Source organism: Oncorhynchus mykiss, chromosome 10, assembly GCF_057628025.1.
Source record: "Oncorhynchus mykiss isolate SJ-2025 chromosome 10, ASM5762802v1, whole genome shotgun sequence".
Lineage (NCBI taxonomy): Eukaryota > Metazoa > Chordata > Actinopteri > Salmoniformes > Salmonidae > Oncorhynchus > Oncorhynchus mykiss.
This window is the reverse complement of record NC_143031.1, coordinates 10,977,552-10,990,112: the sequence shown is the minus strand read 5'-3', so window position 1 is coordinate 10,990,112 and position 12,561 is coordinate 10,977,552. Positions and strand designations below refer to the sequence as shown.

General features: G+C 45.4%; 1 protein-coding gene across 2 annotated transcripts in view; it reads left to right on the top strand.

The window, feature by feature from the left end:
- Positions 1–12,561, top strand: part of LOC110533330 (serine/threonine-protein phosphatase 2A 55 kDa regulatory subunit B beta isoform) — a 141,149-nt gene that overhangs the window by 110,713 nt on the left and 17,875 nt on the right. For both annotated transcript variants that reach the window (XM_090188961.1, XM_021617439.3), the window contains exons 2-4: positions 7,372–7,469; positions 9,579–9,744; positions 10,482–10,594. In XM_090188961.1, coding sequence (XP_090045087.1) covers positions 7,372–7,469; positions 9,579–9,744; positions 10,482–10,594 — 377 coding nt within the window. The remainder of the gene's footprint in view (positions 1–7,371; positions 7,470–9,578; positions 9,745–10,481; positions 10,595–12,561) is intronic.

Sequence of the window (12,561 nt, the reverse complement as noted above, 5' to 3'; positions counted from 1 at the left end):
ACAAGGTCAAGGTATTGGAGTGGCCATCACAAAGCCCTGACCTCAATCCCATAGAAAATGTGTGGGCAGAACTGAAAAAGCGTGTGCGAGCAAGGAGGCCTACAAACCTGACTCACTGACACCAGCTTTGTCAGGAGGAATGGGCCAAATTTCACCCAACTTATTGTGGGAAGCTTGTGGAAGCCTACCCGAAACATTTTCCCCAAGTTAAACAATTTCAAGGCAATGCTACCAAATACTAATTGAGTGTATGTAAACTACTGACCCACTGGGAATGTGATGAAAGAAATAAAAGCTGAAATAAATAATTCTCTCTACTATTATTCTGACATTTCACATTCTTAAAATAAAGTGGTGATCCTAACTGACCTAAGACAGGGCATTTTTACTAGGATTAAATGTCAGGATTTGTGAAAAACTAATGTATAAATGTATTTGGTTAAGGTGTGTGTAAATGTACGACTTTAACTGTACTTTCCTATTTGCACATAGAGATGTTCCATAAAGTTCCTCATTTGTAAATGGTGTTGGATCCAATAGGCTAAATGAGACAGGAGAGAACATAGTGCTTATCTACACGTAAGCCGTCAGTGGCTCTTCTGTCCTGGCTAGCCCTGTCTGTCTCGATCCTGTCTGTCTCAAACCTGTCTGTCTCGATTCTTTCTGTCTCCATCTTGTCTGTCTATCCTGTCTTTCTATACTGTCTGTCTCGATCCTGTCTGTCTCCATCTTGTCTGTCTATCCTGTCTGTCTCGATTCTGTCTGTCTCCATCTTGTCTGTCTATCCTGTCTGTCTCAATTCTGTCTGTCTCCATCTTGTCTGTCTATCCTGTCTTTCTATACTGTCTGTCTCAATCCTGTCTGTCTATCCTGTCTGTCTCAAACCTGTCTGTCTCGATCCTGTCTGTCTATCCTGTCTTTCTATACTGTCTGTCTCGATTCTGTCTGTCTCCATCTTGTCTGTCTATCCTGTCTTTCTATACTGTCTGTCTCAAACCTGTCTGTCTCGTTCCTGTCTGTCTATCCTGTCTGTCTCAAACCTGTCTGTCTCGATCCTGTCTGTCTATCCTGTCTGTCTATCCTGTCTTTCTATACTGTCTGTCTCGATCCTGTCTGTCTATCCTGTCTGTCTCAAACCTGTCTGTCTCGATCCTGTCTGTCTATCCTGTCTTTCTATACTGTCTGTCTCGATTCTGTCTGTCTCCATCTTGTCTGTCTATCCTGTCTTTCTATACTGTCTGTCTCAAACCTGTCTGTCTCGTTCCTGTCTGTCTATCCTGTCTGTCTCAAACCTGTCTGTCTCGATCCTGTCTGTCTATCCTGTCTGTCTATCCTGTCTTTCTATACTGTCTGTCTCGATTCTGTCTGTCTCCATCTTGTCTTTCTATCCTGTCTTTCTATACTGTCTGTCTATCATGTCTGTCTATCCTGTCTTTCTCTATCCTGTCCTGTCCCTGATTTTCAGGATATCCATACCGCTGACTGTACTGTACATCTCTCTCCATCACACGATATGCCGGCTTCGCAAATGCCACCCTGTTCCCTATATAAGGGCCCTATGGGCCCTGGTCAAAAGCAGTACACTATATAGGAAATAGGGTGGCATTTGGTACACACGATAGGACAGCTGTACCTCACAGTGAGGGATAAGCAGCACACACACAGGCCTGATGCGTTTGTCCTGTAATCAGGAGGACTCATGGCTCATGTCATGGTGCTAAGCTAACAATGGTACCACTTGGCATACAGACAGTCAGTTGCCCAAGTTGTGTCACAGGCATCACATAGGGGACTATTGTGTCCCGAGCTAAAGGGCGTTCTTTCAGCCTGACATGAGGCTCTCCATTCCCAGCTCCTCTCTATGTCTTGTCTGTATTGGCACTTAGTGGTTGGTCTCTCAGCATCATACTCCCTGGCTCATTGGAACACAATAAGATAACACAAACAAGAGCTATCTCAAATCAAAGGAAAAACAAATGTTATTGGTCACATACACATAATTAGCAGATGTTATTGCGGGTGTAGCGAAATGCTTGTGTTCCTACAGTAGCTCCAACAGTGCAGTAATATCTAACAATTCACAACAATACACACAAATCTAAAAGTAAAATAATGGAATATATAAGAAATATATCAATATTAGGATGAGCAATGTCAGAGTGGCATTGACTAAATACAGTAGAATAGAATACAGTATATACCTATGAGATGAGTAAAGCAGTATGTAAACATTATTAAAGTGTCTAGTGTTCCATTATTAAAGTGTCTAGTGTTCCATTATTAAAGTGTCTAGTGTTCCATTATTAAAGTGTCTAGTGTTCCATTATTAAAGTGTCTAGTGTTCCATTATTAAAGTGTCTAGTGTTCCATTATTAAAGTGTCTAGTGTTCCATTATTAAAGTGTCTAGTGTTCCATTATTAAAGTAACCAGTGTTCCATTATTAAAGTGTCTAGTGTTCCATTATTAAAGTGTCTAGTGTTCCATTATTAAAGTGTCTAGTGTTCCATTATTAAAGTGTCTAGTGTTCCATTATTAAAGTGTCTAGTGTTCCATTATTAAAGTGTCTAGTGTTCCATTATTAAAGTGTCTAGTGTTCCATTATTAAAGTGTCTAGTGTTCCATTATTAAAGTGTCTAGTGTTCCATTATTAAAGTGTCTAGTTTTCCATTATTAAAGTGTCTAGTGTTCCATTATGAAAGTGACTAGTGTTCCATTATGAAAGTGACCAGTGACCTCAGAGACACACATCCTGCTTTTACCATCGTCAACACAGAATATTTCTCCAGTCTGGTTTACAAGAGAAGGTGGTGGGGATTGTGTCTGGCTCACTTGGTCACAGATGTATTACCTCAGTGGTGTTTAAGGAGACGTTTACCCAACATCCAGAAACTCCCAAGTGATTCCATACATTGAAACTATTTCAGTGAAGGTTGCCCTCTATCCCTCTCTCTCCCTGGAGTGCAGAATTGAGACAGCTGCAAACCCGGGTCACTTTGGTGGATGCAGGCCTCGCTCTGCTCCATTGTCAGTGAATGTATGAGTCACAAATCCGCAAACTGTGGACCAATTCATTGTTTTATTTGAAAGCGTACGATTGAGTGAGCTATTTTTGTGTTCTTTTCCACCTGAAATATTTGCAATTATTTTCTATTGTTATTTTATGTAGCCGGCTGCCACAGCAGCGGAGACGTGTAACAACTTTGCATGAGCACGTGCACCCTCGTGAGGGAAAACCCCGCTACAAAGAAATGTCACGATATGCCCTTATATGGAGCTTGACGTCACAGATTCAAGTATTGTTTGGGGGAGAAGTAGTGAGGTTTACAAAGCATGCTCATGACCCAGACTGATCAGGTGAATCCAGGTGAAAACTATGATCCCTTATTGATGTCAATTGTTAAATCCATTTCAATCAGTTTAGATGAAGGGTAGGAGACAGGTTAAAGAAGGATTTTTAAGCCTTAAGACAATTGAGACATGGATTGTCTCTGTCTGCCATTCAGGGGGCAAGAGATTTAAGTGCCTTTGAACGGGGTATGGTAGTAGGTGCCAGGTGCACCGGTTTGAGTGTGTCAGGAACTGCAAAGGCTGCTGGGTTTTTCACGCTCACAATTTAATCCATTTTAAATTCAGGCTTTAACACAACAAAGAGTGTGAAAAGCCCAGGGGTGTTAATACTTTCTGAAGCACTGTATGTATGTAAGTGGGAAGGGAGGGGAGTATAGTGTATATGAATATGAAGCAGTAGCAAGAGAAGATGCAGTCTGCTGATGCCAATTCAAAGCCCAAGAACAAAGTCCTCCTCATTCAGCCCCTGCTAGTTTAGGAGGAGGTCGTCATGGGAACCTTAAATCTCCTACACAAGCAGACAACATGGAGGTGCACTAGGGTAAACATATAACAACCCAGCCTTCCCTCTCTTTCACTCCCACTATCTTTCACTCTCCCTCCCTCTCTTTCACTCTCTGTTTCTCTCTCTTTCACTCCGTTTGTCTCTCTCTCTCTCTCTCTCTCTTTCTCTCTCTCTCTCTCTCTCTCTCTCTTTTAAAAACACAAAGCACATCTATATATTTTCCTTCCATGACCTCTCTCTTTCTGCTCCTGGAAAAAAACATCATTATTTAAAAGCCTTGTTTGTTTTAATGTTAATTATTTTATTCAGGACCAAGCTTTGCCGGTTTAGCACTCTGTTAGCGTGTTTTCTGTGTGTGTGTGTGCATGTGCGGGCGTGCGTGTGTGCGTGCGTGCGCGTGTGTGTGTGCGAGCGAGGGACTAGTCTCTTCAGGTCTAAGGAGACGCTGGAACAATACAATTAAACCTGCAGATGAGAGGCCGCTCCACACAGCTCACTAGACAGAGTGTGTACCGTTATCTCTGAGAGGATTGCATAGCAACAGTGTAGCCAGGCAGACACAGACTCTAAAACAGATGCATCTGCTAGAGGAAGACCAGGGAAGATGTGTCAAAGGCAGGAATCGATCGAACCACAATCTGCTTGAGGGAAAACTCACCATCGACTTGTTTTGTTTTTCTGCGAAAATAACAACTTCCATCCATTCTAGGCATGTCAGTTGGATTCTCTTAACCTCACAATGCCAGAACGAGATATTCTACGTGATACATCTCAGTTCTGGATGTCCTGACCTGAATCACTGTACGTTCAGTCCACAGATCATGAGGGGTAGCTAAGTGTGTCAGGTTATTTTGGTTGTGTGTGACGTGGGCAGACGGGAAACTACAGGGTTAGATGAGGAGACAGGATGTTAATTGATAGATTGGGTGTTGGGGGTGAGGAGGTTTATGCATACTAGACACACAGCTCCTCCACTTAGAGACAAATCTCCTCTGCTGGTTGTTATAGCAGAGCTTAGCGCTGCAAGCATACACCAACACCCAGCAGCACATACACTCATATACACAGCAAGAAAGGCTCTTTGTCTTCTTCGAGGTTGGTAAATTACACATTGAGTCAAGAGAGGGGCAGGGGGTCGGGGACTCTTGAGATGCTGTTAATGTGAACAGTGAGTTGTGTGGGAGTAGTGGTGGTATCGATATGGCAGCAGGTTGTTTAGACAGACAGACAGACAGACAGAGGGAAGAGCATCTGCCCCTAAATTCCTCCATAGTGTCGCAGCTCATCGACGCTCCCTGGTGAGGGGTTGCCTTAATTAAACATCCCAGATTATCCTACTTTCCTCTGTGGGTTTAGATAGTCCTCTACTTTCCTCTGTGGGTTTAGATAGTTCTCTACTTTCCTCTGTGGGTTTAGATAGTCCTCTACTTTCCTCTGTGGGTTTAGATAGTCCTCTACTTTCCTCTGTGGGTTTAGATAGTCCTCTACTTTCCTCTTTGGGTTTAGATAGTCCTCTACTTTCCTCTGGTTTAGATAGTCCTCTACTTTCCTCTGTGAGTTTAGATAGTCCTCTACTTTCCTCTGTGGGTTTAGATAGTCCTCTACTTTCCTCTGGTTTAGATAGTCCTCTACTTTCCTCTGTGGGTTTAGATAGTCCTCTACTTTCCTCTGGTTTAGATAGTCCTCTACTTTCCTCTGTGGTTTAGATAGTCCTCTACTTTCCTCTGGTTTAGATAGTCCTCTACTTTCCTCTGGTTTAGATAGTCCTCTACTTTCCTCTGGTTTAGATAGTCCTCTACTTTCCTCTGTGGGTTTAGATAGTCCTCTACTTTCCTCTGTGGGTTTAGATAGTCCTCTACTTTCCTCTGGTTTAGATAGTCCTCTACTTTCCTCTGTGGGCTTAGATAGTCCTCTACTTTCCTCTGTGGGTTTAGATAGTCCTCTACTTTCCTCTGTGGTTTAGATAGTTCTCTACTTTCCTCTGGTTTAGATAGTCCTCTACTTTCCTCTGTGGTTTAGATAGTTCTCTACTTTCCTCTGGTTTAGATAGTCCTCTACTTTCCTCTGGTTTAGATATTCCTCTACTTTCCTCTGTGGGTTTAGATAGTATTCTACTTTCCTCTGTGGGTTTATATAGTCCTCTACTTTCCTCTGTGGGTTTAGATAGTCCTCTACTTTCCTCTGTGGGTTTAGATAGTCCTCTACTTTCCTCTGTGGGTTTAGATAGTCCTCTACTTTCCTCTCTGGTTTAGATAGTCCTCTACTTTCCTCTGTGGGTTTAGATAGTCCTCTACTTTCCTCTGTGGGTTTAGATTGTCCTCTACTTTCCTCTGTGGGTTTAGATAGTCCTCTACTTTCCTCTGTGGGTTTAGATAGTATTCTACTTTCCTCTGTGGGTTTAGATTGTCCTCTACTTTCCTCTGTGGGTTTAGATAGTCCTCTACTTTCCTCTGTGGTTTAGATAGTCCTCTACTTTCCTCTCTGGTTTAGATAGTCCTCATCACAAAGCAAGACAGCCAAAAATAGCAGCTTCCTTTGCCATTTCTCTAAGGCCCTGAAATAGAGATGGGTTAATTGAGACGTTTGTGTCCCACACACACACATATGTCTGTTAGTGTTGTCTTAGTGGATTCTCTGAAGTCTAGTATGTTTCTCGCAGATAATAATAATAGTTCTGGATCATTGTCAACGGTTGGCTGCCTGGCCACTCTGTTGGGGTCTGTAAAGAATGACTCTATCTTCCATCCCTATATATGAACATGTGTATAGCGTTTATCTATCATCTTTAATATTGTAGAGAGAGAGAGGGGGTGTGGGGTGGCTCCTTTGTCATGAAATGTCACTGTCAACCACAGAATGGAGTGCCCCCGAGTGTGCGACGTATGGAAGCAGAGATGTCATTTGTATCTGATCTCATGCGATTGAGTTGCGGCAACCTATTGTGAACGCTTGCCTGCCACAGGGGGAAGCAGCAGGCTATCTCTGTGTCTAAATTCTCCATGTTCACCATTCCATGTTGTGGTAGAGATCTGATGTGTGTCTGGGAGATGTGTGGGAGGGTTTTGCATATGAATGGGTTGGTGACAGACAGTGGGGGGCAAGCGGGGTGCGAGAGGGTGGTAGTATTGTGAAGACTGCAGGTTGTTGTAGTGCTGGTCCAGGCCTTTCATCAGCCCTGAGGTAGGCTAGCAGCAACACAGAATTGATTCGATCCATGGACATGCTATCTGAGCATTCCTTTCTGCTCGGGAGAGAGCAGGTCTTCAAAGACTTGAGGACCACGTGAAAGTAGACCTTTTCACTCCACTCTGCGTCTTTCCCTTTCCTATTTCAAGTCATTAACCACTTCAATTTCACATAGTTAGGTTTTGAATGTAGATGTCACGGTTGTCAATGAGATGAAGGAAACAGAACATGACTCTTTCAGGCATTTAGTAGGTTGGTAATGTACTTTACTGTCGTATTGTGTATCTCAGTGAGGTAAGGTGTTGTTTTCCGTTTGTGTTTTCTGTTCCAGCTGACATCATATCCACGGTTGAGTTCAACTCGACTGGAGAGCTGCTGGCGACCGGGGACAAGGGAGGGAGAGTAGTGGTGTTTCAGAGAGAACAGGAGGTAAGACCAGCCAAGACTCCGTACTCATCATGTCACATCACATCCTGTTGTTCTATGAGTCACTAACTCAGCGGTCTCCAACCCTGTTCCTGGAGAGCTACCATCCTGTAGGTTTTCACTCCAACCCTGTTCCTGGAGAGCTACCATCCTGTAAGTTTTCACTTCAACCCTGTTCCTGGAGAGCTACCCTCCTGTAGGTTTTCACTCCAACCCTGTTCCTGGAGAGCTACCATCCTGTAGGTTTTCATTCCAACCCTGTTCCCGGAGAGCTACCTTCCTGTAGGTTTTCACTCCAACCCTGTTCCTGGAGAGCTACCCTCCTGTAGGTTTTCACTCCAACCCTGTTCCTGGAGAGCTACCCTCCTGTAGGTTTTCACTCCAACCCTGTTCCTGGAGAGCTACCCTCCTGTAGGTTTTCACTCCAACCCTGTTCCTGGAGAGCTACCGTCCTGTAGGTTTTCACTCCCTGGGTTACTGTGTAGTAGTAGTGGTGTTGAAAGGCTGTGGATGTTTATTCAGTGGTGGTAGGAGGTATTATGGAGAGATTACAGTTGATTCTGGGAGGCCTATAACATTTCCTGTGGAAGCTGGATGGAAGGACTAGACAGTGTCTGAATCTTCTGTCTCACTGCGGTTAAAATATGAATGTCAGGGACTGACTGACTGAATCCCACTTTCAGGGACTGACTGACTGAATCCCACTTCCAGGGACTGACTGAATCCCACTTTCGGGTGACTGACTGGCTGAATCCCCCTTTCAGGGACTGACTGACTGAATCCCACTTCCAGGGACTGACTGACTGAATCCCCCTTTCAGGGACTGACTGACTGAATCCTACTTCCAGGGACTGACTAACTGAATCCCACTTCCAGGGACTGACTGACTGAATCCTACTTCCAGGGACTGACTGACTGAATCCCACTTCCAGGGACTGACTGGCTGAATCCCCCTTTCAGGGACTGACTGACTGAATCCCCCTTTCGGGGACTGACTGAATCCCACTTCCAGGGACTGACTGGCTGAATCCCCCTTTCGGGGACTGACTGACTGACTGAATCCCACTTCCAGGGACTGACTGGCTGAATCCCCCTTTCAGGGACTGACTGACTGACTGAATCCCACTTCCAGGGACTGACTGGCTGAATCCCCCATTCAGGGACTGACTGAATCCCACTTTCTTCCTCTTCCTCCTTTCCCTTCTTTTTCTTTCCGGCTGATTTCAAAGCTCTCCATAGTATCCACTAATCCCTACACCAGAGGCGCTCCCGTCTCTCGTCTCCCCCCTCCTTTTCCCCTTCCCCTGTCTTTACCCCCGCAGAAGGCAAATCTGTTTCCATTAAAAGCCCCCTCCTGTTTGGTCATCTGATTTGGCTTTATTGATTCTGAAGCTTCCTGAGGTGAGACCTGACCTGCCGTGTTGGCTGAGCTGAAGCTAGGTTGCTGGGTTCCCATTGAGCTATCTCTGCCACCCTGACTACACATCTTGACAACCTTACAATAGATTTAACCCGCTTTTGCCTGAGTTCTTGAATTTCTACCACATGGAGGCAAAATGGCTGCACTATGTCAGCGGTTATGTCAACCCGTACGATACCGGAGACAGATTTTGGTGACTGGTCCACGTACTACAGTCCCCATGCTTTGTTGGTTCCGGCGGTTTTGACAGCCCCGTCCTGTATGTATGCTTGATATAGAAAGCAGAAACCAGGCCATCGACACATTTGCTGCTGTGCAAGTCTTGGGTTGCTGTTTCCCAAATGTTGCCTATTCATTGCCAATAGGACGATCCCCACTCTCTGTATCCTCATGCTGAAACACTGGCCTATCAAGTAAATCTAATCCATTTGTATTAGTCACATACAGTTTACAGCAGGTGTAAAATGTGCAACAAAACGTACTAGCTCCCTCAACAATGCAGTACATTAGTCAATAACAATACTAACAATGAAATAGTAAAACATAACAAGTAAGTAGGAATAATGGATTGGATGTACATTGTTTTTACAAACATAAAGCGGGTAGTGACTAGGTCATGCAGGGCATGTCTTAATAGCTGAATAATAGCAGAACGTCTTCCACAAACTCAAACATACTTGTTGTTGTTTCAGAGTAAGAACCAGCCCCACAGGAGAGGGGAGTATAATGTTTACAGCACCTTCCAGAGCCACGAGCCTGAGTTTGACTACCTGAAGAGCCTGGAGATCGAGGAGAAGATCAACAAGATACGATGGCTGCCTCAACAGAACGCTGCCTACTTCCTCCTCTCCACCAATGGTGAGCCACTTCCTCCTCTCCACCAATGGCAAGCCACACTGCTAGTCCTAGTGAAATCTAGGAAGGAACAGGCGTTATGTGAGCAGAGTTGTGCCTATTCGTTCTAAAATGCTCACACTATATTTTGGTTGCACGTTGGTGGCGCACCTTCTACTCCTGTTTGTTCTAGTGACATCAGCATATCTAACTGCTCACTAGACCAGTTGATGTTAATGTTTGTTAATGGTTCCAATACCGCCATTACATTATTTATTGTATTGTAAGGCCCATTGATGTTAGCCAAGCAGCTGTTTTGTGTTGAGTTAAGTGCCACCAGAGACAGGAAGTGACCTTAACAATACTGCCGTACCTTTCCTTTCGCCTTTCAGTCAATGTATTGAACTTGAATCAGCACACTGACTCCTGGACATCAGTGGAACAAGCTAGGCTGGCATCAGGAACTTTGATCAGGTTAATTGGAGGCTGATATATTTCTTATCTATTTATGTCATGCCAAACCTCAGCAGTGGCCTGCTTCCAATACTGTAGCAGCACAGCAGACTACTGAGTCCCCCTCCTCTCCTTAGTACAGCCAGCCAGCCAGCCAGCCAGCCAGCCAGCCAGCCAGGCCATCACACCTTTCCTTTAGCCAATCTCAAGCCTGCTGTTACTCATCCCTCTCTCCCCTCCTCCACCCCTGCCTCCCCTCCTTCTCCTCCGCCTCCTTCCTCCTCCTCCTCCTCCTCTCCTTCCTGCAGATAAAACAGTGAAGCTGTGGAAGGTCAGTGAGCGGGACAAGAGACCAGAGGGCTACAACCTGAAGGACGAGGAAGGGAGGATCCGAGACCCCACCACCATCACCGCCCTGCGGGTAAGATGCCAACCCTTCCCCCGCTACAGTGTCACCACAGCCTGCCCGGTCATCTTTGTGCCCACATTTGCAGTGCTACATACAGAATTTGAATGTGTCTGTTTTCCTTCCTCTGGCAACCTGTGACATTATCGCTCCCCATGGCAGCTTAAGCCTTCATCTCTCCCAGTGCCACCGAGAGATTCAAGAAACTGGCCTGGTTTCAGATCTTGCCAAATGCACGTGTCTGTCAGTGTGGGGGTGGGGAGGGGATTGTCCGGTTCTTAGATGGGGGTGTGACACCAGGCACCCATGCTGCTGACCACACATTAGCCAGGTCCTGGGGTGACCCATCTGTCTACACCAGCTTGTACCCAGGGGTCAGCATGGGGTCAAATAGAGGTCTGGGCGAATTATCAAATACATTTGATTAATTAAAATGTATGTTTTTACGTGATATTCCAAATACCTGTATTGCAGAATCAAGGTTTTTTGTATTTTTCGTTTTTATGAGCGTCCTCTTGTTCTCATTGGTTTTTTGGTCTTGTCTCGTTCGCTCCTTCTGTGCTGTGCACCTTCCTATTTACACCAGAGATGTGTATATAATGATGATGCTAATGTCTCCGCCCTAACAATGGGATTCGTTGTGCCAAAGGCGGGAAGGCAGGCGACAAGCTTAGGTCCGACAGAATGGGTCATATGGACACCAAAACACATGGAGACATTATTTTACTGTACTAGAGAAGTTAACCTTTCAAACCATACCCTGTTTATGTTTCAACTCCTCACATTTCGAGCAGAGCAGACACTACTAAAACGGATGTACCAATTGTAGTCTAGAAGCAGGTGCAGAAGGTTAGTTTAATAGTAAGAAGCATGAAGATAAACAAAACAGGAGAAGCGTACAGAACGTAAATAAAACCAATACTGTCTAATGACTGAGGCTACTGAGGGCTAAGTAAAGGGAGAGTAATCGGGGTGATGATGAGGTCTAGGTCTGCGTAATGATGGGGACCAGGTGTGCGTAATGATGGGGACCAGGTGTGCGTAATGATGGGGAGCAGGTGTGCGTAATGATGGGGAGCAGGTGTGCGTAATGATGGGGACCAGGTGTGCATAATGATGGGGAGCAGGTGTGCATAATGATGGGGACCAGGTGTGCGTAATGATGGGGACCAGGTGTGCGTAATGATGGGGACCAGGTGTTCGTAATGATGGGGACCAGGTGTGCGTAATGATGGGACCAGGTGTGTGTAATGATGGGGACCAGGTGTGCGTAATGATGGGGACCAGGTGTGCGTAATGATGGGGACCAGGTGTGCGTAATGATGGGGACCAGGTGTGGGTGATGATCGGGACCAGGTGTGCGTAATGATGGGGACCAGATGTGGGTAATGATGGGGACCAGGTGTGCGTGATGATGGGGACCAGGTGTGTGTAATGATGGGGACCAGGTGTGCGTAATGAAGGGGACCAGGTGTGCGTAATGAAGGGGACCAGGTGTGTGTAATGATGGGGACCAGGTGTGCGTAATGATGGGGACCAGGTGTGCGTAATGATGGGGACCAGGTGTGTGTAATTATGGGGACCAGGTGTGTGTAATGATGGGGACCAGGTGTGCGTAATGATCAAATCAAATCAAATCAAACGTATTTATTTAGCCCTTCGTACATCAGCTGATATCTCAAAGTGCTGTACAGAAACCCAGCCTAAAACCCCAAACAGCAAGCAATGTAGGTGTAGAAGCACAGTGGCTAGGAAAAACTCCCTAGAAAGGCCAAAACCTAGGAAGAAACCTAGAGAGGAACCAGGCTATGTGGGGTGGCCAGTCCTCTTCTGGCTGTGCCGGGTGGAGATTATAACAGAACATGGCCAAGATGTTCAAATGTTCATAAATGACCAGCATGGTCCAATAATAATAAGGCAGAACAGTTGAAACTGGAGCAGCAGCACGGCCAGGTGGACTGGGGACAGCAAGGAGTCATCAT